This window comes from Ictidomys tridecemlineatus, unplaced genomic scaffold (genome assembly GCF_052094955.1).
Source record: "Ictidomys tridecemlineatus isolate mIctTri1 unplaced genomic scaffold, mIctTri1.hap1 Scaffold_66, whole genome shotgun sequence".
Taxonomy (NCBI): domain Eukaryota; kingdom Metazoa; phylum Chordata; class Mammalia; order Rodentia; family Sciuridae; genus Ictidomys; species Ictidomys tridecemlineatus.
The window spans coordinates 1,243,406-1,267,852 of NW_027524621.1; the positions used below are offsets into that span (position 1 = coordinate 1,243,406).

General features: G+C 33.8%; 3 protein-coding genes across 3 annotated transcripts in view; 2 read left to right on the forward strand and 1 right to left on the reverse strand.

Annotated features, from left to right (window-relative positions):
• The window catches only part of LOC144374355 (transport and Golgi organization protein 1 homolog), a 79,223-nt gene extending 78,058 nt beyond the window's left edge, over positions 1 to 1,165 (forward strand). The window contains exon 26 of the mRNA XM_078037209.1: positions 360 to 1,165. Within this exon, the coding sequence (XP_077893335.1) occupies positions 360 to 637 (278 nt within the window). The 3' untranslated portion in view covers positions 638 to 1,165. The remainder of the gene's footprint in view (positions 1 to 359) is intronic.
• Positions 1 to 24,447, forward strand: part of LOC144374356 (uncharacterized) — a 234,268-nt gene that overhangs the window by 132,371 nt on the left and 77,450 nt on the right. The window lies entirely within an intron of this gene.
• LOC144374362 (axin interactor, dorsalization-associated protein-like) lies at positions 5,190 to 23,531 on the reverse strand. Its single transcript, XM_078037216.1, has 5 exons — positions 23,443 to 23,531; positions 23,078 to 23,184; positions 7,881 to 8,003; positions 6,136 to 6,258; positions 5,190 to 5,326 (listed from the first exon to the last, which is right to left on the reverse strand). The coding sequence occupies exons 1-5, from the start codon at positions 23,529 to 23,531 to the stop codon at positions 5,205 to 5,207; spliced, it is 564 nt and encodes a 187-aa protein (XP_077893342.1). The 3' UTR covers positions 5,190 to 5,204.

The following is a 24,447-nucleotide window of genomic DNA, read 5'->3' on the forward strand; positions in this document are numbered from 1 at the left end:
CTTTGATGTAGTAAAGTTCTTATTTCATAATCTATCATCTTGTCATGGTAATACTTCCAAATATAAATGGAGCTCTTGTGAGATAGAAATAGTTCTGCAATTATATAGTAGGGAAAGAAAAAAGACAAGCCTGGAGCTAGGTAGAGCCATGTTAAATCCTTAATATGTTGCTTCATGGCTGGTTGGTCAAAGGCTATAACCTAAACTTGTTCCATCTCAGTTTGCCTCATCTGGCAAGTCAGGATGTTCACCAGCTGATGTTCTAGGCTTGGGAGAAATTAAAGACTATATTAACATACTTGAAATCACCCTAGTTCAGAAATTTCTGGTATTTACATAACTTCCTTTTTATTTTCCAGGTCCTGGTATGCGTCCACCAATAGGCTTAGGAGAATATGCACCAGGTGTTACACCTGGAAAATGGGATTTGCCTTTTGACCCTCGTGATTTTTTTCCAGGACCTGCACCAGCACCATTTAGACCTTTAGGCTCATTTGGCCCAAGAGAGTACTTCATTCCTGGTGCCCCATTACCACCTCCAACTCATGGTCCCCAAGACTATGGGCCACCACCTGCTGCAAAAGACTTAATGCCTTCAGGCTTTAAAGATGAAACTCCACCTAATTCTCAAGAGTAGTGAGGGCTGTTCACAGGCCTTAAAAACAGGGCCCATAAAATTAACCTCTGACACTTAGTCAGAATTAAAGGATTATTGGCTTCAAAATATAAAAGTTTATTTTAAATGGTTTATGTTTTCAGAATGAAGCTGCCTTGGTGCAGTATACATTTTGAGCCAAAATATTTTCCCCCTAAATATCCCCCACTTAAGCTAGAGTATCCTTCCAATTTAAAAATGTGCAATAAGGAATACCTTTGTTTTAGTTAATGTAGCATATACAATTGCTAAATGATTTAGAATGTCATAATTATGGACATTTCCTGTGGAAATGCTTTAAGAACATGTATTTCCATTATTTTATTATTAGTGTATTCCAGTTGATAACAGAGAAATGGTGTTTTATAAGCTTGATTTTTTTTTCTCTTTCAATATCTGGTCGCAGAGACTGTTGGGCTAAAAATGTTTACTCAAAGATCATAAACATCATTTTCCTTCTTGCTGAAGTTCTTTGTTGTAATAGTTCATAAAAATTGTTTATTAATATTTCCCAAGTGTCTGTTGATTCATTGGATCGTCATGAGATTTTGTGCCATTGGGGAAGCATGTAAACACACTCTCAGAACTGAAGATAGTGACTTGGCAGCATATTCCCTGTTGCTCACTGTTAAGGAGGCTGGACCTTGGTCAACTGTGGACTTCTACAGAGGATTTCTTTTACTTGTGAGAAGTCTTGTGGCTCTATTTTTGTAGCACATTCATGTACTTTTTTCTAACCACTGTCCATGTGAGAATGCTTTTCTGAGAATGAGTTTACATTAGTAGCAAGAGCTACTGCTTTTGCCATTATTGCATTGTAACAGTAAAATATAAGGTGGTATGTTGTGACTATAAAAAATAAGGAAATTTCTTTTTAAAAATGTACACAACACACTCTTCTCTTTCCCATACCTTCCCACTGATTTTCAAGGAATATGATAAAAAAAATTAGAAAAGTATAATCCTCTAAGAATGAATGAAACTCTAAGGCTTATAATGTCTTTACTCAGCAACTACGGGCTGAATTAAATTCTTTTTTTTTTGATAGATACTCAAACATATTTTATTTAAAAAACAATTAAAGCAAGTCCTGGATCTGTAACTACTGTCTTTAAAACAATGTTTCTAAGAACTAGCTCTCCAGAACTGTAATTTTAATTACGGCAATTTTAACAGTACATTTTAAGAGGTTTAAGATTTAAATAAAATTATAAAAGCCTGATACTTTTGTTTACTGCTAGACCATATTCTTCCATTCTTTTAAATTCTAGAAAGTAATAGGATTGTTGAAACCTAGAACATAACATATCATTGTTTTTTTATGTCCCCTAAGTATTCTCAAAATAGGGGCAAAAGCTTCAGTGTGAAACAAAATCTCTGTGAAACAAAATCTCTAAACTACTGAAGATAACTCAGAATAAAAATGAATTCTTCCTAAAGGACTCAAATTCTATCTACATAACCTCCATTTAATATTAGAAGCAGCAGCTGTGTGTAAGAGGAAAACCATATAATAGCTTATGCCATTTTTAACCATGTAAAATAAAATTTAAGTCACAAACACATTTTGAATGTATCTTTCAACCTCTACAGGACACAAGGCAATGCTGAAGTTACTTAACTTCTAATTTTAAAATAGCATTTAAATAAAGGTGATGTCAGCTAGGAAGATAGATTTTCAAGAAAAGGCAGATTTATTATTTTATTCAAAGCAACAGTAGTTTTCCCTCTAAAGCCTTTTTTGTATTTATTCTATTAGTAAGTTATAATGCATTCTACATAGTTTATCTGAGCAGTTCTGAACCCACCCATAGTTGCCTCTCCTTACATCCATCTGATTGATTGTACCACTTCTGTAGCAAAGCCCAAGGTAGCTGCCCATATACAGGTTGTGTAGAGAATACTGTCCCTTGATTCAAGTATACTTTTGTATCTCAAAAGTTTTAGAAGTTCTCTCCAGCAAGTTGTGTTTGAATTTAGTTACTAAAATCATTTCATTTGTGAAGCAGTAGTGTTTCAACCTGAAAGTATTATTGCTATAGTTGTAATTATTGTCCAGTAACTCATCTCCTCCCACACTAGAAAGTAAATTTAAACAACTAATTTGTGAGATACAGATTGCTTTGTGTTAACTGCTTCAAGATAAAATCACCTTTTTTTTGGGGGGGGGGAGGTTTGGTCATTCAGGTCTGAATTAAAGCTAAGCTGATGACAATGTTCAATTTAAGTTTGTTTAATGCTGATGAAAGACATTCATACAAAGCATCCTCTTTTTTTTTTCATATAACCCCATTCTTTGGTGGAAGCTGTGGTTGTGGCTCAGTGGTAGAGTACTTGCCTAGCACAGGCAAGGCCCTGGGTTTAATCCTCAGCACCACATAAATAAATAGAGGTTAAAAAAAGCATTCTTATGTGAAGGATGCTAAATGTTTCTTCATATAAATTATCACTTTGAGGGGCTGGGGTGGGGTTGCATGTGAGGCACTGGGTTTGATCCTCAGCACCACATATAAATATAAAGGTACTGTGTCCATCTACAACCAAAAAAAAAAAGGTTTGTTTTTTTTTAAATTATCACTTTGATATACATGTTTTATAGTATGAGAGAACAGAAAGAACAATGTATCCATTTTGCTACATTTTAATAGCATATTTTAAGGGAGCAACATCAAACATCAGTAACATCAAACAAAAAGGTACTGAGTACTCCACAGGGTACAGAGTGCTGCCAAGCACCTTGGAAAGTATACATGACATGGAGAAGATGAGGCCCTTCTCTTGAGAAGTTTACAGTCTGGAAATTTTGACTACTCAGAGTTTCAGTTGAGTGAACATTTTATTAAGGCAAATTCTTCATTTCCTAGAACTACTGTAGACTGAACTATTTTTGCACTTGTGAAATTAACCCAATCCAGATGAAAGAAAAGACTAAATTTGGTTGATAATTCTTTCAGGCTCATATAGTTTTATGAGTCTAGTAAACAAAACTGACCTAACAGACAACTGAAAAATTAAAGACTAGATCTCTTGAAGTGCAAGGGCTAAAACAACTGTTATTTGTTTTAAAAAGCAAACAGATGGTATGATTAGGGTTTACACTAGTTTAAAAATAGGCCAAGTATTGCATTCCCTTCATGCATTGTTCATTTAAAATAGTGAATATTAAAATACGTGGGTTCTACATGTAACCCACAAAAAAGCTCCTCACAAATCTTTATGTTCTGTGTATCAAATATGCACCTTGTGTACTATGAAAGTTTTATTTATGTCTCATCAAGTTAAAAGTAATGTAAATAGTAAAATTATAATAGGCTAATGACCTGCATATTTTTATATGAATGTCAATATATCTAAATAGGAAATAAATGGCAGTCATATCTACCTATATTAAAAAAATATATATCTTTTCAGATTTTTCATACTCATCACTTTATAAAGACAAGGTATGCAGGTTTTAAGGTTTCACAATCAGTTGTCAGAAAAACAGCAGTTGTTCCTAAAGTATCTCATTAGCATCTGACTCAATTTTTTAGATGACATGATTTAGAAGACGTAAACCCACCCCAAAATTTGTAATTATTCTGAGAGAGATGGTTTTAATGTTAACCCTAGAATCATTAATGTTAACCCTAGAAACAATAGCAATGTGATGTAGAACAACTAATCAACATGACTAAAAATGTGCTCACTTTCAGAAAAACAATCTGGTCATCTGGAAAAAAAAATCACAGCTACAATCTGGGGAACACTCCCATATAGGATATTGATCTGATCAAGGCACACTATTTCTAAGTAGAACTATCAGATGAGGGTGAATTTAGGTCAGCTCTAAGGAACAGCCTATAAGACAGACCATAACTGATCCAATTTCCTTTCAAAGCAATCTGGTACTATCCTACCCACTTCAATTCAAAAGTTTGAAGTTAATTCAAATCAAAAGACCATATTGGAGCAAAAGTGAGCAAATGTGTAAATCCTAGCACATTCTTATTGCTGTATTAAGTTTGAAGATGAGCATACCTACCACAGCAGTATTGTTCCAGGAAGCAGGGTAGGAACAGTGGTAAATTAGGAAACAGACTATTAATTGCACAATTAATAGGAAAGTAAAAACAAGTTTCAAAATCTACAATAAAACTGTATCCAAAGGAGTCATAACAATGAGGTGCTAGACTTTAGTTCTGTGGTACAGCTTTGCAATGGACTCACTGGCCTATAGGTACGGCTCACTTCCTGCCTCCTGAAGGATGAATATGCTACACAGAGCTATGATGGTTTCTACTGAGTGGTAAAATTCACAGAAATTAGACACTACTCATGTCAGAATCATTTCTTGTGCAAAGTTTGATGTAGATGAAGATAAAGTGGTTTCTTGGTCAATAACTGCAATTTCTTTTAAAGTCAGTGGGTTTCTTGTATCTGTCACCACAATAGATTTAAAATACTTTGATGATTGATCTACTCCAATGTTACATTCTCGATAAGAGGGACTAAGAAGAAACATGAACTAGTAACCATTAGAAAAGTATGAATCCTATATGTATATCACTTACAGTTCTATTACAGTTGGCCCAGGTTTAATCTCATCCATCTCCATGAAAGCAAAACATTTGGTGCTGGTAAACCTTTTTGTAAGCTTGTAGTGTTTGAATTCAAAGAAGATAGCTGCACCTAAGGAATTAAAACAAACAACATAAGCCAGAGACCACACATTTCTTATGTGTCACCAGAAGCCTATGATTTTACAAAGTAACGTGTCAAACAGTCTGATGACACAACTGTTGATAACTCACTGTGGCTGTCACTCCAAGCTCTGGTACTAGCATGTCTGAGTGACATTTCTCCATATCATTTAATTCTACAAAGTACAACAAAATTGTATAGCAAGAATGTAAGTTATGTGCACAGGTAGAATCATAAACTACCAAAGAATATAAAATATTAAATACCACAAGAAAAACAGAAGTTACTTAAGTATCAGCAGTACCTATAAAAATGGTTTCAATAAGCACCTATATTAGATAGAATAGAAATTTAAGAGTTCCTTTAAAAAAAATTCTACCTTATATCATTTCTCTCCCTCCTGAAACAACCACGCCCAGATTGTCCTTTCCATATTCTTATAAACTAACTGCCAGTTATAGTATCTTTTTACCCAATGCATCTTATTGAAAGAAAAAAAAATAATTTAACTGTTAGAAAGTAATCATTAGGTTCCTAAAAGGACTTAAGGTAATTATTAGGGAACCTGCTTCCTTAACTCTGTATTATGAGAAAAACTTCCCTATCAAATAATATTTAACCACATCATTACACAACTAGATAATGCAACTGCTAATTCTCATATTTTAAAAAAATTGATTTGACTTTAAGTCAATATTCATAACTATGTGACATAAGATCTTGTGTTAAGTACACTATGAACACAAACCCAGATAAGTACTGTGTCCTTAAGAAGTCAGTAACTGATAATTACAAACCTTTGGTTAATTTTTCAATATGCTTCTGGAGCTCAATGTCCACATTAAAATGAACATATGTATCTTCTTTTCTTGAAGCCACAGGAGTATCTTGCACAGGAGTTAAATCTATGCCATTCAGATCTGGAGAAAAGTTTCTGCTTATGAGCATTCACATATACAGACGGAAAATATAGAAACTGCAAAGGTTACAGTTCCTAAAGAGGCATGGAAAGAGCTGAGAGGAGATTCTCAGGTTAAGAGATTCCTATTTGGTGTGAGCAAGTATGTGACAGTTGTTGAAGTTCATGGGGTATGTGGAGAGAAATGAATATAGACTGGATAGGAGACCTCATGAAGGGGACAAGGAAGCCTTTACATGGCCAAGTAAACAAAACTTGATCTTCATAGTAAAGTGGTAAAAAGAACAAACATGTTTTTCTTAGGGAATAGCCCACTATATTTTTCTATGCAAAAAAAAAAAATCTGGAGTATTTAATTTGCCACATGGAGCTCTGCCACCAATTTCTAACTTTGATCAAGTATGACTTATTTAGAAAAGCCTTTAAACCTAACCTTATCATAATTTCCCTGTTAAGAACCAAAAATGGATGAGAACAGCCAACAAAAAACCTTTTGTTAATGAATAATTTTTCATATATATAAATTCTGGTTATACTGTTTACAACATACCCTGAATTTACAACAACCAGATGGTACGTTATATATAGTTTTAATTTTCTGGTTTTTAAAATCTCAGTTTAGTCAAATGCAACATGGACTCATTTAATAACTCCTCAGTGTTTATGTGTTATTCATTTATGTGTCTCAAAAAGCTCAAAAACAATTTAGTACATTTAATAATTAAAAAATATTTACATAAAAATATTTCAGTTTAACATATGCAAAGGTAATTTAACATTTACAACATCATTAAATATTTTTGTGTTTTAAGTATACTTTCTGAATGAGTATGCAGTTTTACAAATGGCCTATGAAACAATGTAAATATTTTCCAGTATACTATATATTTGATAACTGGTAACATCGGAATTTAAAAGTGTACCAGTATTAGTGCTGTGGATTCTGTTCTTTAAATAAATGTTTTTCTTTGTGGTCAATTGATAAAAGTTCCTCCATTTAATTTCAGCACCAATCTGTTCCTTTGGTGCAAAACTATAGATTAAAATAAGCCATTTGTACTAACTATAGTTATTTCTGTAAAATGGTATAATTTATTCCTTAATCACATCATCATCCCACGGGATTGCTTTCAGGGCATGGATGTTATGGACGCACCCTACTTCCCTGTCCCCTGATTTTCATCTGCCTCTGTAGGACTCACCTAAGTAGATACCTCAGTAGCACAGGAAGAAGAAGGGGTTGAAGCAGGAGAGATGGGAAAAGAGGACATGGGGCTTTGTGGAGAGAAATGAATATAGACTGGGTAGGAGAAGGTGAGGGGTGCTATTGTTAATCTACATCCTGAAGGCTGTAGCTGCTTTTAAGGACAATGTGTATGTTTAGTCTGCACGTTAGATGGAATCTGAAGAGCAAAAATCTATACAAACTCAAAAGCAAAAGTGAGTGTATAAGTAGGAAATATTTTTTTAAGTCTTTCGAACTATGTTCTGTTATGATCTCTTCTAGGATTTTGCCTCATTATAGAATGCATTAAAGTAAGTTGTCACATATACAAGATCATCCCCTGTCAAAAACTTTGTCCCATATGAGAAAAAACATAATGCAATTTGCCAGTTATTTACCCTTTACACTAACTGTAATATAGGGATCGATGCACTGTCCAGCGTCTTTCAGACCAATTTTCTCAATCCTGATAGTGAGTAATGTCATTCCCGGTTCTGATGGCAACCTTGGTAATAAAGTACCTGGCAACAGAGAAACCTCAATAAAAGTTAGCTCCACCAATAATGCAGAGTAAATACTTTGACAAACAGAAGATATAGCCTACCTCTTAGGAACTAGCTAGGCATTATGTATTTTTATTTCCAAAATTCATGAACATCTGATGTTATACTTTTTTAGAAAAATATTTAAATTTACACATAATATATCTGCATTTCCCACCCATACAATCACCTTTAAGCAGAAATAATAATTTCTATAATAATAGTATATAGTATGTATAATAAAAGTATGTTAAAAACATCACTTGAGGAAGCCCAATGATACATAATAGTATAATATGCTCACATAATATTTATATTCAATATGTACTTCTATATTATATTCAGCATCTTAATATGAAGTGGTAGAACAAAGACAAGAAAAGCTTTTAAAATACTTGTTATTCTGTTCTATAGTCTGAGACATTTAATTAACAGTTGATCAATACATTCTTCTCTTTAGTTACTCCTAATAAAGAAAATAATTTACAATTTGATATTTATGTTTTAATTTAACTATATAGTCTAACTTCTATTCTTCATTCTATTTTGTATGATTTATTCCCTCAGAAATTAGTACTATACAGACTGACATATAAAATGGCCATTTGTATAACTGAACATTTTTTCCAAAACCAACTAAAATTTTTAAAACTAAAACCCACCAGAACAACATGACAACATTCACCCACCAAGAACATATGAAGGAAGAAATCAACTGTTCAGTATGTTCCCTTTTTTGAAACTACCAATAGAGAACAGATGCAAATAAGCTGATTTTAATCAAGTATGTATACAGAACCTCAAAATACACTTAACAAAAGATTTTGGTTGATGTTTTTCAAGTTTCTATTCAACAATGTGTTATGCTACTTTTAATGATGAGTTATTTGAAATACATGAAGTAATCAACACACTACATTTGAAAATACACATTTGATTGATGGCAAATGTGGCTTGAGGAAATTTTGGGAGGTGATGGGAATGTTCTGAACTTGTATAGTGATGGCAGATGCAAAACTCTATAGAGGTGTCAAAAATCGATGAATTTTATACTTACAGAAGGGAAATGTTATGAAATGCAAATTGTACCTCAACAGTGCTGTTAAAAATGTATTACTTTCTAATTTAAACAAATATGAAGACAATACAGACAAATGCAATAATAGGAAGGCCTGGAGGCTGCATTCCACTGTTGCATTAACAAACCTAAATGGGCTAAAAGGCTGATATCATTAAATATATACATAATACCTTTTATGCATGTTCTTTGATTGACAAGTGAAGGTACTTTTAGAAGAGGGGCTTGTACCTGGACATCTGGGATGAACTTCAGAAAGTTAAGAAACACTTCTGAAATTTTATGAAAAATGTGAATATGTATACATTTATATTTATATATATATACATACATATTCATATGTATGTATATCATATATGAATTTTTCTGCAGAAAAGTTCATTCTATTATGTAGTACATGGCTGTATAAATATGCTACAGTTTATGTACACATTCTTGTGTTGATAGACATTTGAATTACTTCAAGTGTTTGGATATAGTTAACAGGCTATTATAAATACTCTTCTAACATCTTCTAGTGCCCATAAGCACCCATTTCTGAAACAGGGGAATCACTAAGTCACCTGGCATGTTACCTCCATACCTACTATGTAATGACAATCCATTTCCCAAGGTGGTTGTGCCAACTTTTATTCCTAGCCCAATTGCAGTAGTGTTCCCATTGCTCCACATCCTCACTAGGTACTCTTTTCTCAGATTCTTCATGTTAGCCAATTTTGGTATAAAGAGATCAATCATTTTAATTTGCATTCCTCTGAAGATTAATAAGGTTGAGCACCTTTTAGAATAAATCAAATGTATGATTTCCTCTTTTCTGAAGTGTGTTCAATTATTTTGCTCGATTTTCTATTGAGATGTCTATCTTATTGAGCTGTAGGAGGTCTCTATTATTTTGCTGGACAAATGTTTTACAAATAGCTTCTTAGTAGTTTTCCTTTATAAAGACTTTTTGTTGAAGTAGAGCATATACATTTTAAAATGCACAAATTGTTAGTACAGTTTGCTGAACTTCCACAAAGTGAATACACCTGTATAACTAGTATCAGATCTAGGAAAGATATGATCAGCCACCTGGGAGTGTCCTTCCCCCCACCCTATCCAATTCACTCTTCCAAAAGATATTATTATATTACTGCTAGTAATATTCAAATTTCTTAATATCTTCCTTTACAATGAGTGCTTTTTATGTCATATTTAAGAAAACTTACCCCACTCCAAAATCATAAAGGTATTATCTTGAAAGCATAGTTTTGCCATTCACACTTAATTCTATATGTCACATAGAATTATTGACTACGGTGTATAGTAGGAGCTTTAATTTTATTCAATTTCACATAAATACTCAATTGTCTCAGCACTACTCATTAAAAAGACTGACATTTTCCACCACTGATCTGCAGTCCCACCTCAATCATAAATCATGTGGCAATCACTTTCTGAGTTTTCTATTCTGTCTTACCGGACTGTTTATCCTCTTACCACTAATACAGTATCTTAATTCTATAGGTGTATAAAAGGTCCAGGAACTGCAATAAAAATTCAGATGAGTTTCAGAAAGAGTCTATCTTTATAAACTGCTGCTTCTAATTTATGAACTAGTATATATCTTTACATTTTAAAAATCATAACAATTATTTAATAGAATTTTATTTGACCTAAAAGCCTTCAGAAAAAAAGACCTACAGATCCAGGGAAAACTCCTGTTTTTTTGTTTATGTTCCATGAAGAATGTATGGCCATGTAGAAATGACTGGAAAAGGGGGTGTGAGCTAATGGTAAAAGGCTGCCAGGGTCCCAGCAAGCCCTGTCTGGTCAGATTCTTCTTGGCCTCTCTGTATAGCTTTGTTTCCTTCTGGACCTAAGGCAGGTCCTGTCTGGAATGAGGGTTTGTAAGGGAGGGGTAAGGGAGGGTAGGGGGACAGTAAGGGAATAGCAGGGAGGGAAGGAAAGAGAAAGAGAAAGAGAGAAAGAGCGCTTTCTAGGTTTTATGAGAGAAGGGTGAATGGAAAGGAGGGCAGGAGGAGAGCAGAGGCTTTGCTGCTGAGGTTGCTTTTGGGATTCCAATCTCCTTCAGTTAGAAGTTCTCAGCAGGCAAAAACCTCACCCTTTGGGCTATCATATTCTGATCTGACCCTAACCACCTTCCCCCTCTCTCTCTCCCTCCTCCTCCCTTTCTCCTTTTAAGAAGGGAATGTGTAGATCTTTCCATCTTCTAAGATCTTCTTTGATTTCTCTCTTTAGGGTTCTGTAGTTTTCATTGTATAGATCTTTGACTTCTTTCATTGATTCTCAAGTATCATTTTTTTGAGGTTATTGTGAATGGAGTAGTTTTCCTCATTTCCTTCTCAGAGGCTTTGTCACTGATATACAGAAATGCCTTTGATTTATGGGTATTGATTTATATCCTGCTCCTTTGCTGAATTCATTTACTATTTCTGGAAAGATCGACCTTGCTCTTGGATAGGCAGAATTAATATTATCAAAATGACCATACTACCAAAAGTGCTATATAGATTTAATGCAATTCCAATCAAAATTTCAATGGCATTCCTCATAGAAATAGAAAAAGCAATCATGAAATTCATCTGGAAAAATAAGAGACCAAGAATAGCTAAAGAAATCCTTAGCAGGAAGAGTGAAGCAGGGAGTATTGCTATATGAGACCTTAAACTATACTACACAGAAATAGTAACAAAAACAGCATGGTTTCAGCACTAAAACAGACTGGTAGGACAATGGTACAGAATAGAGGACACAGAGACTAACCCACAAAATTACAATCATCTTATTTTAGACAAAGGTGCCAAAAACATGCACTGGAGAAAAGATAGCATTTTCAACAAATGGTGCTGGGAAAACTGGAAATCCATATGCAACAAAATGAAATTAAACTCATAACTCTCACCATGCACAAAAACTTAACTCAAAATGGATCAAGGACCTAGGAATTAAGCCAGAGACTCTTCGTCTAATAGAAGAAAAAAGTAGGCCCTAAACTTCATCATGTGGGTTAGACCACAACTTCCTTAATAAGACCCCTATGGCACAAGAATTAAAACCAGGAATCAATAAATGGGATGGATTCAAACTAAAAAGTTTTTTTGTCAACAAAAGAAAACAATCCGTGAGGTGAACAGAGAGCCTACATCCTGGGAGAAAATTTTTACCCCTCACACATCAGATAGAGCACTAATCTCTAGGGTATAGAAAGAACTCAAAAGCTAAGCACTGAAAAAACAAGTAACCCAATCAAAAAATGGGCCAAGGACTTGAACAAACACTTCTCAGAAGAGGATATACAATCAATCAACAAATATATGAAAAAATTTTCAACATCTCTAGCAATCAGAGAAATGCAAATCAAAACTAAGATACAACTCCAGTCAGAATGGCAGCTATTATGAAGACAAACAACAATAAGTATTGGAGAGGATGTGGGGAAAAAGGCACACTCATACATTGCTGGTGGGACTGCAAATTGGTGCAGCCAATCTGGAAAGCAGTATGGAGATTCTTTGAAAATCTGGGAATGGAACCACCATTTGACCAAGCTATTCCTCTCCTTGGACTATACCCAAAGGACTTAAAAACAACATACTACAGGGACACAGCCACATCAATGTTTATAGCAGCACAATTCACAATAGCTAAACTGTGGAGCCAACCTACATGCCCTTAAGTGGATGAATGGATTTTAAAAAATGTGGCATATATACACTATGAACGTTTTTAAAAGAGAATAAAATCATGGCATTTGCAGGTAAATGGATGGCATTGGAGAAGATAATGCTAAGTGAAGTTAGTCAATCCCCCAAAAACAAATGCCAAATGTTTTCTCTGATATAAGGAGGCTGACTCATAATAGGGTAGGGAGGAGGAGCATGGGATGAATAGATGGATTCTAGATAGGGAAGAGGGGAGTGAGGGAAAGAAAGGAGGCAGGGGATTAGCCTCCTAATGAATGTGATGGACATCATTATCCAAAGAACATGTCTGAAGACACAAATTGGGTGTCAACCTACTTTATATAGAGAGATACGAAAAATTGTGGTATATATGTGTAATAAGAATTGTAATGCAAAAAAAAACCAAGTACATGAATAACGTGAATTGGCGTGAACATACTTTATACAAAGATAAAAAAAATTGTGCTCTATATGTGTAATAAGAATTGTCCATTGTCGTGTATTAAAAAAAATAAAATCAATAAAAGAAAAAGAAGGGAATGGGGAGTGGGTAGGGAAAAACTGTGGAATGAACCCGAACTAACTTTCCAATGCACATATGTGAATATACAATAATGAAACTCATCATTTTGAATATCTATAAGATACAAATTTTAAAAAATGTAAATAAATAGATCAGTAAAGTGGATGAAAGGGAACAGTGGGAGGGAGGATGAGGAGGGTGAAGGGACTGAATTGGAGCAAATTATATTCCATGCATTTATAATTAGTCCAAATGAATCTAATGTCAAGAATAACTATTATGAACAAATGAAAAAAAGAATAATGACTTCACTGTTTTTATAAAATGCATTCTCATAAACAATTCAATTGAGAGAAATGAAAAAAAGTAAAAGAGAATGTATAATTCAACATCTCACAAACCATAACAATTATTAAGTCACTCTTCCATCTTTTTCTCTAATTTCAAGATGGCTCCAGTTTCATTTTCTTTTGATATTCTTTTATTTTTTCAACAAAGGTTTATTTTCTACATAAAATTCTTATATTTCTTTTGTTGAATTTATAATAAGGTCCTTGATATTATTTAATACTACTATAAATATTATAATAGTTCATTTTCTAAGCAACTATTACTTGTTTGAGATAGAATTGATTTGTCTGTACAGATTTTATATCCAGGAACTGCATTATCTTATTAATGAGTTATGAATAGGTTTTTGCATATATTCTCTATATATTCATAAATATGCAAATAAAGAACATCCCCCCTTTTATATTTCATTTTCTTGTCCTAGTGCAGTAGCTTCCAAAACAATGCTGATGAAAAGAAGTAATAGATAATCTTGTTTTGTTCAAATTCATCATTAAATGATTTTGGGCTGTAAATGTCATGTAGCCATGTTTTATCAAGTTAAGGATGTTTTTCTGTTCTTTGCCAAGAATTGTTTAAAATCAAGGCTGTATTTCAAATTTAACTGAAAACTTTTTCTGCATTGTTGACAACTTTATGAAATCTTTCCCCTTAATCTGCTAATGTGAACTACCTTGATAAATTCTGCTAACAATAATTTGAAAAATCACTCATTAGTTCAGGGAGATTTTCTGAATTATTTTCCACAGCATCCTATGTTTATTCAGTCACTCTTCATTTGGCAGTTACATTATTTCTAACTTTTTATCATTATAAAAAACACCTAAACAGAGAATCTTGTGTATATGCATATGTTTTCCCCTCTTTTTCCTGTATTTTGGGGGTGCATCTTCAGAATAAATTCTCAGGAATGGGATTGCTAAGGAAAAAATATGTACTTATATGTTGTTAGAGAATGCTCAATTCCCCTCCAAAGGAACTGCACCATTTTTCTATTCCCACCAGTGATTAATAAGTATCTATTTCCCCTAAGACTCTCCAACAGTAGCTTTAATTTATGTTTTTATTAAAAATAAAGTTGAGTATCTTTTTATATGTTTAACGGGTATTTTTAAAATGTGTGTGTGTGTGTGTGTGTGTGTTTGTGTGTGTGCATGCTCACATGCTTGCTCATATTGTCTGTTCCTCTCATGTATTCTGCTTTGGTTATTACAATTAACATTTTTCTTTATACATTAAGAATGTTGGGTTGGGATGTAGCTCAGTGGCAAAGTGTCTGCCTTGCATTTGCAAAATCCTGGAATCGAACCCCAGTTCTAAAAAAGACAAAAGAGAACCCACCCCACCCCACCCCCAAAAACACCCAAGAATGTTACCTCTTTTATGTATTACCTCTTTACTACCTGTTTTGACATTCAAAAGATGATTGCTTTACAACTTTCAAAGTCTTTTTGATGTTAAGATTATTTTTTGCCAAGTTGATATTAAACTTGTTGTTACTTTGGGGTGAGTCAATTTTATAAGCTGTCATTATCTAGATCTTTCAGTTGAAATGGTAGGGCTGATGCTATATTCCTTACCAACAATCTTTTTGCCTGAGACTACACAGTAAGGTTTAATGTAATTATTATGCTTCAGATAATTTAATATGGAGGCAGTGATTTCAAGTCTGAATTTCTTGTTTAATTCAAGGTAGAATGTCAAACATTGTGTTCCATAATTAAGGAAGCTGACTGTAATTAAGATCATAGATTACATAGAAAGGTGCCTATTTAAGGTGTTTCAGAATGCTCTATGATGTGCTCTCTCTACATGGTCAACTCTTACATACTCAGTGAGTCCTAAATCTGGCCAGATTTATTGAACTCCCTCAGCCCTTCTTTTTTGCCAACCTACGACATTGGTGCACATCTCTAATCATAATCATGTGCTTTTGGCTCTGTCTTGCTGACTACACAATAAGCATCCTGAAAGGTGTGGGAACTGTTCCTTTTGTGGTATGCACAAGGAATAAACAGATCTTTGTTGAAGAAATATTTTATTGAATGAATAACTGAATTTCCAGTTCTAGAGGTTATCATGCTCTAGTAAACAAATGGCTAGAGAATCTATATCAATGAGTGAAGAAATAATAAACATAAAAGAAGATCAAATACTAGAATAATACCATACCATCTATAGCTCCCAGGTAGATGAAAAAGGGTGCATGTTTTTGCATCAAAGATAGAACCATGATAGTTGTAAATTGAGCCAATGCATTAAAAGGAAGATTTCTAAGTGAAGAATTAACATATCCAATTACATAGTGTAATATGAGAACAAGTCAACTACATTCATAAAATTCGAAGACTAACAAGGATAAGAAAGAAATCACTACACACAATCCAGTGTAAACTGTGCTATTCCAGCTAAATCATCTGCTCTCAGATCTAGAGCAAAGATCAGAAGAAATGTTCTTCCAAATGGAACTGCTATGTAAATAAGAAATAGCTAACACTTGTGAGTATTTGTGTTGTGCTACATACTATCCTACTCCTCTCATCTAATTCTCACAACAATAGTTTAGTTCTATTTTTCAGAGGTGAAAAGTGAGGCATAGAAAAACAAATTATCCATAATCACACAGCAGTTTGGCTACAGAGTCCATGCTTTTAACCATCATGTCTCATTTTAATATTTTTATTTTAATTGTCCCTAAAGCCTTAAAAGGAACTGCAGGAGAACCTCCCCATCTCAAGCTTCTGCAAAGTTCCTTTTGCCATGTAAACATAACAGTCACAGGTTCCCAGGATTAGAATATAGACATTTTTTTGAGGCCACTATTTGTGCCTCATACTTTTAAATATGGAAAACTCTAAATGGCTACAGCTGTCCAAACCAAGTTTTCAATAACATCCCAGGGATGTTATTGAGCTGTCACTAAGAACTCCCAAGTAAGGGATTGATTAAAAAATAGTAACATTTGAACTTTGTACACTGAGCAGTGCACATTCACAGGAATGGACAGAGACTGAGTAGCCCAGATAGCAATATGATAGGTCTTTAACACTCATATAGCAGTGAGCAGCAGGACTGTGTTCATTTGGTTAATTCCACTTTCAGTTTTTACTGCAAGACAAAGGAAGCCATTGGTAGCTGGTGTGCCCCAAGTTGTACTGAACACAGAAAGCACGTCTTTTTCTGACTTATCTGCCCCCAACCACCTCTTATGCACCAACCAGAGTAAGCATGCTCTCACTGGTGTCAAAAAGAGTTGGAAGGAATTACTGAATTCAGTGTGATTTTCTGTGAGAGGAAGATTCTAAGCCTAAACCTAAAGACAACTCTGATAAAATAATGACAATGAATTGGAAGGTTTGGAACCATTTTACCACACTACTGTAATAGGGGATACCAAAAAGTCCATCTTGTTGATGGAAACTGTTTATTAACAGGTGGTACTTGGGTAAAAACTTAAGTTGCTCTATTTCATTGTGCTTCATCTGTGGAAAACAATTTATGAAGGTAGCTATGGATCCCCCAAATGGCTGTTTGTTAAACATAGACAAGTTTGCTTAAGAATGTTTTAAAAACTGTGTAAAAACATCTGACCTAGCCAAGAATGTTACAGCCACTGCCACTGTGGAGAGGAAAGGGAATTGTGCAAGTAAGGCCTCTGCCTCTGCTGGGCACCCAACAGCACTGACACAGACCCAGCAATGAAATACCACTGTACCTGCAACAGGTACAGAAAAACAATGGGAGAACATCTGAAGCCCCTCACCCCCCCGCCCATAACTTCTTTGTTCCAAGAGGGTGCTGAGAAAAATGAAGGTCTAAGTATCAAGTAGGATGGCCTCACATTCAATAGTCTCTGTGTAGCCATAGAGATCATGGAGAATCAGACAATAAAAGGACCACCAACCCGAGGATGAGTCTGGAGTGACATGGATATGAAGGTCAGTGGGATCCTTAAGGCCCTGTCCTCACATGCAGAAGAGGAAGTCATTCTTTTCTTTCAACTTTTTATTTTTGCTTTTTAAAAATTTCTATTGTTTATATCTCATATCATACCATAAGGACAATTTCTAGTCCAAAATTGGAAATGGCATGACAGTCTTTGTTCCAAAATAGTACATTATTGTCTAGGTAAGAACATTAAAAGAGGAAAATTACCAAAGATTATATTTTTTTAAACACTGATTTGAATTTGCTTTTTACATGATATTGTACAAATGTTTGTCACAGGCATTTACTTCAATAAGAGGTGAGTCAGTCTTCATTTTGCCTTGGTGCTTGGTGAATTAAATGTCATGAATAAGGAGTATAAAATTTGTTGTCCATACTTTTAGGACAGAGATGGACCTGATATCTAAAATGTAAACTAAGCATTATCATATGTGTGTGATTATATATTTATGTCTTCTTTGTTTTAGATTTATCATACTTGCAATTAAATTCAGATGTTTGATACTACCAATTCAAAGTCTGTCACACACATTTTTTAAGTGCACATTTCTTTGTAATTTTAAAATCCAATAAAAAGGATATATATAAAATAATATTTTCTATTATTTTGGGATAATTTTAACATAATTTAAAATAATGGTATTGTCAAATCATTATTTGGTCATAACATTTTGTAAATGGCACAAAACATGAAATGGGTCTTAAAAATCTAGCAAGAGAAAAATTTTGCAATTTGTACTGCACATCTGCAATTTGTACACACATACAAATTGTGTGAAAATATGAAAACACATGCACAATTTCTTTTGGTTGGTAACTGATTAGTAGTTGAGGAACTGCTCCAACCTTTCAAGATAAAGAGTAAAATCATAAGAAGTTTATTCACTTTGAAATTATATTAAAAGTTTGATAAAAATCTTAGGGGTCATTAGCATTCAAACAATAATATTTCTAGGTCTGTCAAAAATTATACTTTATTAAAGTTGTTTGTATATAGGTTATATGAGTATATTCTTGTTTTTATTTTCTTTATTGACTGGTACTAGAAATATGTATTTTTCTGTGTTCAGAAATATGTGATTTGGATAATGGCTGAATTCTTAAGTGTCACCATCATATCTGGAAAAAAATAATAAATACTCTCACAAAACCTAAGATGAATCAGTGGGTATATGCTTCATACACAGATGCCATTTAGCATGCAAGGAAGAGTTACTACAGGTGTTGGGTTAAAATTTGAGTGGCCAGAGGACTTTCAAGAAAAAGCAGGCCTGGGGCTGGGGATGTGGCTCAAGCGGTAGCGTGCTCGCCTGGCATGCCTGCGGCCCGGGTTCGATCCTCAGCACCACATACAAACAAAGATGTTGTGTCCGCCAATAACTGAAAAATAAATATTAAAATTCTCTCTCTCTCCTCTCTCACTCTCTCTTTTAAAAAAAAGAAAGAAAAAGCAGGCCAGATGTTGCTTAGAGCCTTGATGAAGAGCCTACTCAATAGACATTTCCTATGAACCAATTTCTGCAAAGCTCTGGAGAAAACCTTTTGACTTCAAGTGACAAGATTCGTGGATTAAAAAACAAAACAAACAAAACAAAACAAACTGAGCCAGACATAGTGCTGCATGCCTGTAATCCCAACAACTTGGCAAGTTAAGGCAAGAGAGGCCAGCGTGGGCAACTTAGCAAAACCCTGTTTCAAAATAAAAAAATAAATCAAAGAGCTGGGGATGTAGCTAGGTGGTAGAGCATCCCTGACTTCAATCCCCAGTACTACAAACAAACATGTAGAAACAAATTATAAAAAAGAAATCTTTCAAAACTGCTTGAGAGTAATAGAATATTAACAAGCCTTAAAACTATTGAAAAACAGCTAGGAGAACTACCAGATAACATTGAATGGTATTTTCCTTTCCTTTCAATATAAGTACATGACTGGATGAGGGACTCTGGCTCTGACTGTTTGGCTCAGTCTGAGAATTTGAGACTTTGAGAGAAAGGATGTGCTCGGAGAGCCAGAGTCTATCTGCACACTTTGGTGGTATTTACTGTTTAACCCTAAATATATTCTGAAATTCTGTGAAATAAGGATGCCCTAATATTCATGGAACAGCAATGAATATTTTGTTGCAGTTTTCAACTTCCTATATGCATGGGTAAGAAAAAAACTGCACTTTAGCTGAAAATGAAATACATATTTGCTTAACTCTCAAGTTCAACTCAGAATTGAATATTTATGCAGGAAAGAAACAAGTACAGGTTTGATATTAAAGAAGTTAAATTCACTCTTCATTTTGAGTTTCAAAAAAACATTTTTTGTACATATCTAAGACTATATAAAAGATGAATAACCAATACAAATTTAGAATAATGTTGAGATTGCTAGGCTTATGTTTAGGTCACTCAGAAACGTTTTTTTAAATTTTGTCTAAAATTGTGACATGGCTATTTGTGCATGTGGTACTAGGAAATGAATGTAGGGCTTCACACATGTGAGGCAAGCACCCTACCACTGAGCTACATCCCTAGTTCTTTCTATTTTGAGACAAAGTTGCCCCCACTGGCCTCAAACTTGCAATCCTCCTGCCTCAATTTCTCAAGTAGCTAGGATTATAAGCATATAATCCTGGCCAGCTATTTTTTTTTAAATTTGTATTACTTTGGTTTATCATTTAGAAACTTTAATATTCAACATGATAAATAAATTTTCAGGTAATAAATAATAGGTTATAAATTTTTATCCTCTATTTAAATGAAATCTACTGAGATTACCTTAAGAAAATTAAACTACTATTTGGACTTAAGCCAGTTAGTGTTTAAAGCAGTACAAAAAAGTTACTGTCTTATGAGAATTGAAGGCTTTGAAAATGATAATAATGTCAAAGAAAGGTTCAACAATTTTTTATTCTTTTCAAGAAAGGTTGGATAAAAATCCATTTTTGATTTTAAATGGGAATAAACTACTCTTGATCATACCATATTCATATATTATACTTTATCTCATTAGCTTAACAGTAGTAGTGTTTAGCATGTGTGTTTGTCAAAACTTATAAAGCTATACATTAAAAAAGATGCCTTTTATATATGTAAGGGACACCTTAATAAATCTTTTTTTAAAAAGATCACAATAAGCTAGATGCTATAGCACAAGCCTGGAATCCAGGTGACTTGGGAGGCTGAGGCAGGAGGATCCCAAGTTTAAGACTAATCTCAGCAACTAAGTGAGGCCCTAAGCAACTAAGTGAAATCCTGTCTCAAAATAAAAAATAAAAAGGGCTGAGAATGTGGCTCACTGGTAAAGTACCCCTGTGTTAAATCCTCAGTACCAAAAAAAAAAAAGTACAACAAACTTACAATTATATAAATTACATAAAATAAAGGTAATAAAAATGTTATAATTCTTAGAAGCACCCTGCCATGATAATGTAGACACAACAGCCTTATCACGAATGAAATCTTGGATGTCCACAGTATAACAATTTTTTTCCCATTCTACAATTAAGTTAAAGGTCAAATTGTCCTTCAATGACATTTTCAATTTTATAATGACACAGGCCCTGGAAAATATGATCAAAAATCAAATATAGCCAATTGAACTATATGTACTCTTTCTTACTTTGAGGAAAATAATTCATGGAATAGAAAGGTTTAGTTAGCTTTCTGTATCTCTGAAATAAAATACCAAAATGCTATATCAGAATAAAAAATCTAATTACTTTGGGCTTAATCTTTCATAGCAAATAGACTTAATTTACAGAGTTTCTTTTCAACTCAGCAACCTGAACCCCATAAAGACCTGTCCATTTCATGACTTACATCATCTGCTTTAAGGATCTTGTTTGCTACAGAAGTATAACTAGTGAACAAATAACCAAACCCAGAAATTTATAGAACTGGAATCTATTTCAATTACAGCATGTGGTTTGAAAAGGAAATAAAAAATGCAGAAAAATTTTAGCAAATTTATTTACCACATCATCTCAGCAATCTTGAATTTCCTACAAATATAACAAGTAAAATATAGCTCTTTATTCATAAAGACAAGCAGATTGGAAATAATTACCTTGTACCAAAGAAACACTAACAATAACATTTTATAGTGATTGTAATTTTTCTAATAATCCTATGGTGTAGGACTGTTAGCATCATTTATAGGTGATAATGAAAATACAGTAGCCACCACTACCCCAGCAAATGAAAAGTATAATGCCAAATGATTTGTATGTGGTGCCTAATTTTCATTGTAACCCTATGAATTAGACATTGTCAACATCTCCTTTTATAAAGAATTAAGTACAGTCACTTAACTACTGATTGGCAGATGTTAGACTCAAAAGCGCAGGTATGTTATTGGTCTAAGCCTATACTGTTTATATTTCAAACGTCTTCTACCAAAGAGTATTTAAATTACTGATATATGACTTTAATTATGAAGTTTTCTGGATGATATGTATATTATATTTAATTATACCATAAAGCATAGAGTCTTTTAAAAAAATGCATCACAATAGTACAGTGCTATTTCTACACTTCCAAAAATGAACTAATTCATCAGAAGTAAAAACTGTGCACTGTATAAGAACAGAAGAAAGTATAGAAGTAGAAGAGGCAAATAATTTACTCAGGGTGCTTGACTAGGGTATTTTACAACCTTGTCAAGATCTTCCAAAAATAAAAAGGACTTGCTATGTATTCTTTATTTCCCTGTTAAGGGCAACTGTTTAGTATCTATTCCTCCAGGTCCAGGTTTCACAATCATATATGATTATTTAAAGAACAGCTAGATATATAAAGAAAAGAATTAACATAGCAAACAGTTACTCTAGAAAGCCTACTTACAATGTTGGTCTATGGCTAGCATCTGGGAACCTGGATTTCAGCAGGATTCCCATCATGCCCTGTTAAGAAGATCACTGTGCCTAAACCGTCCATGCAAACAATATGGTTTGTGCTGAACACTTGCTTTCTTCCTGGAGTCTGTAGTTTTGGTTCACGCTAACCCCAATAAGTTACTTGTGCACTGAATCTCTACAGTGCTTCCCCAATAGACAATATTTTTTCATTTCACAGGTGTGAAAGAATGTTGAGAGAATCAAATACATATTTGACTCTGCTGGGAGAGGACTCTTAGAAGTTTGGTTTCCTCTGGAATTTGTTTGTGTGCCTTTACCCTTTGCTGATTTTGTTCTTGTGTTTTCTTGTTGTAATGACTCAGAATACAACTGTGAGTACAGCTATATGCTGAGTCCTGTATACCTAGCCAATCACTAAACATGGGATGTTTTGAGGATCCCTGACACAAATAGTAAGATACTTTCACAATAAACCGATAGCTACCGCTAACAGAATGGCCATGATAATTTGCTTAAGATTGGCAAACCTGGAGATGTTTTACCCGCCACTAACAAGTACAAAAGTAAGTTCCAAACACCTGACCTTGAATTATATAATGTACATTTTTTTGTACCCACCAGGCACTCTAGCAGGAAAAGAATTAGGAGACCCTGCTCCAGCACCACCTTCTTCTTCATCTTCTTCAAATTCCAAATGCTCTTCCTCACCAGGGGCTAAAATTCTCCTATATAAAAAAGGACAGAAAAATTAGTGAGCTACTCCACTTAATACACCAGCTAACCCTCATAGCCACTAACTTCCCAGATAAGATGCTGATTATTAGGTTGATGTTGATATAAATGTCAATGTCAATCATCTCATTGCTACCAGTCATATCACCAATACCAAATTTGATAGGGAAAAAAATACATAAATATTTGAAAAACAGGCATAAAATAGATAATAAAATCAGAAGACAAAATATGGATGCTTATTTATTTACCTTAATGGGCTAGGCTGAACATCAAATGGAAATTCTTTATTATATTTGAGAATATTTTTTAGGACTAGAATAAAGACATAGACAAACATTAGTCTTATATCTTAGTCTTACATGTTATGTAAGTCTTATATATTAGTTAGTCTTATATGTTATATCTTAAATTGATACTTTTAATCTATTTCATAGTGTATTAAGCACACATTAATATATGTATTTTAAATTCCGAGCTTCACTATCATTTTAAGACTCTGCAATTGACTACTGAGTGTCTTAGCAAAATAAAAATGTCCATAGTGGACTGCAGGTACCAGTATTTTCAGAGTACTGTAAGATCTCCAAGGAAAGTCTCAGAGCCCTCATAGAAAATGAACCATAAAATAGTTCTCCAATGTACAAGGTCCTAGGTGATATGGGGTACCAGTGAAAGAGAATACCTCTTCTCCTGAAGTATTTTAATTAAAAGATTGATACTGAAGATGATTAATTAAAGAGAAATAGATAATCACATCTTATTCTTTATCCTAAATAGATTTCCCTCAATTCTTATCACACTGGTAAGGTTTGTAGCAGCAAGGTTATAATTCCAATATTCCTTTTATGATGAAATTTATTGTATATGTGTGCACACATATATACACGCATATATATATGTGTGTGTTTGTATATATATATATATATATATATATATATATATATATTTACACGTGTGTACACACACACACACACAGCAGACTTTCTCCTCAGGGAAGTCATCAAACAACATAATGCTATCACCTCTTGTGTTCTGGTTGATTACTTTCTGGCATGTAAGCCTACAGACAGATGTTCTACAATTCTATCTGTATCTGGAAAAGTATTTTATGAAATTTATTGTTTCATTTCCCAATTTATGGGTTCCTAGTGACTACCTGCAATTATTTCAAGGTGAATATTTAGCATTATTAATTGGGCAACCCATGGTTTTTACTCTAATTACTCAGACTTTAATTTTGGAGTCTTGCAGAT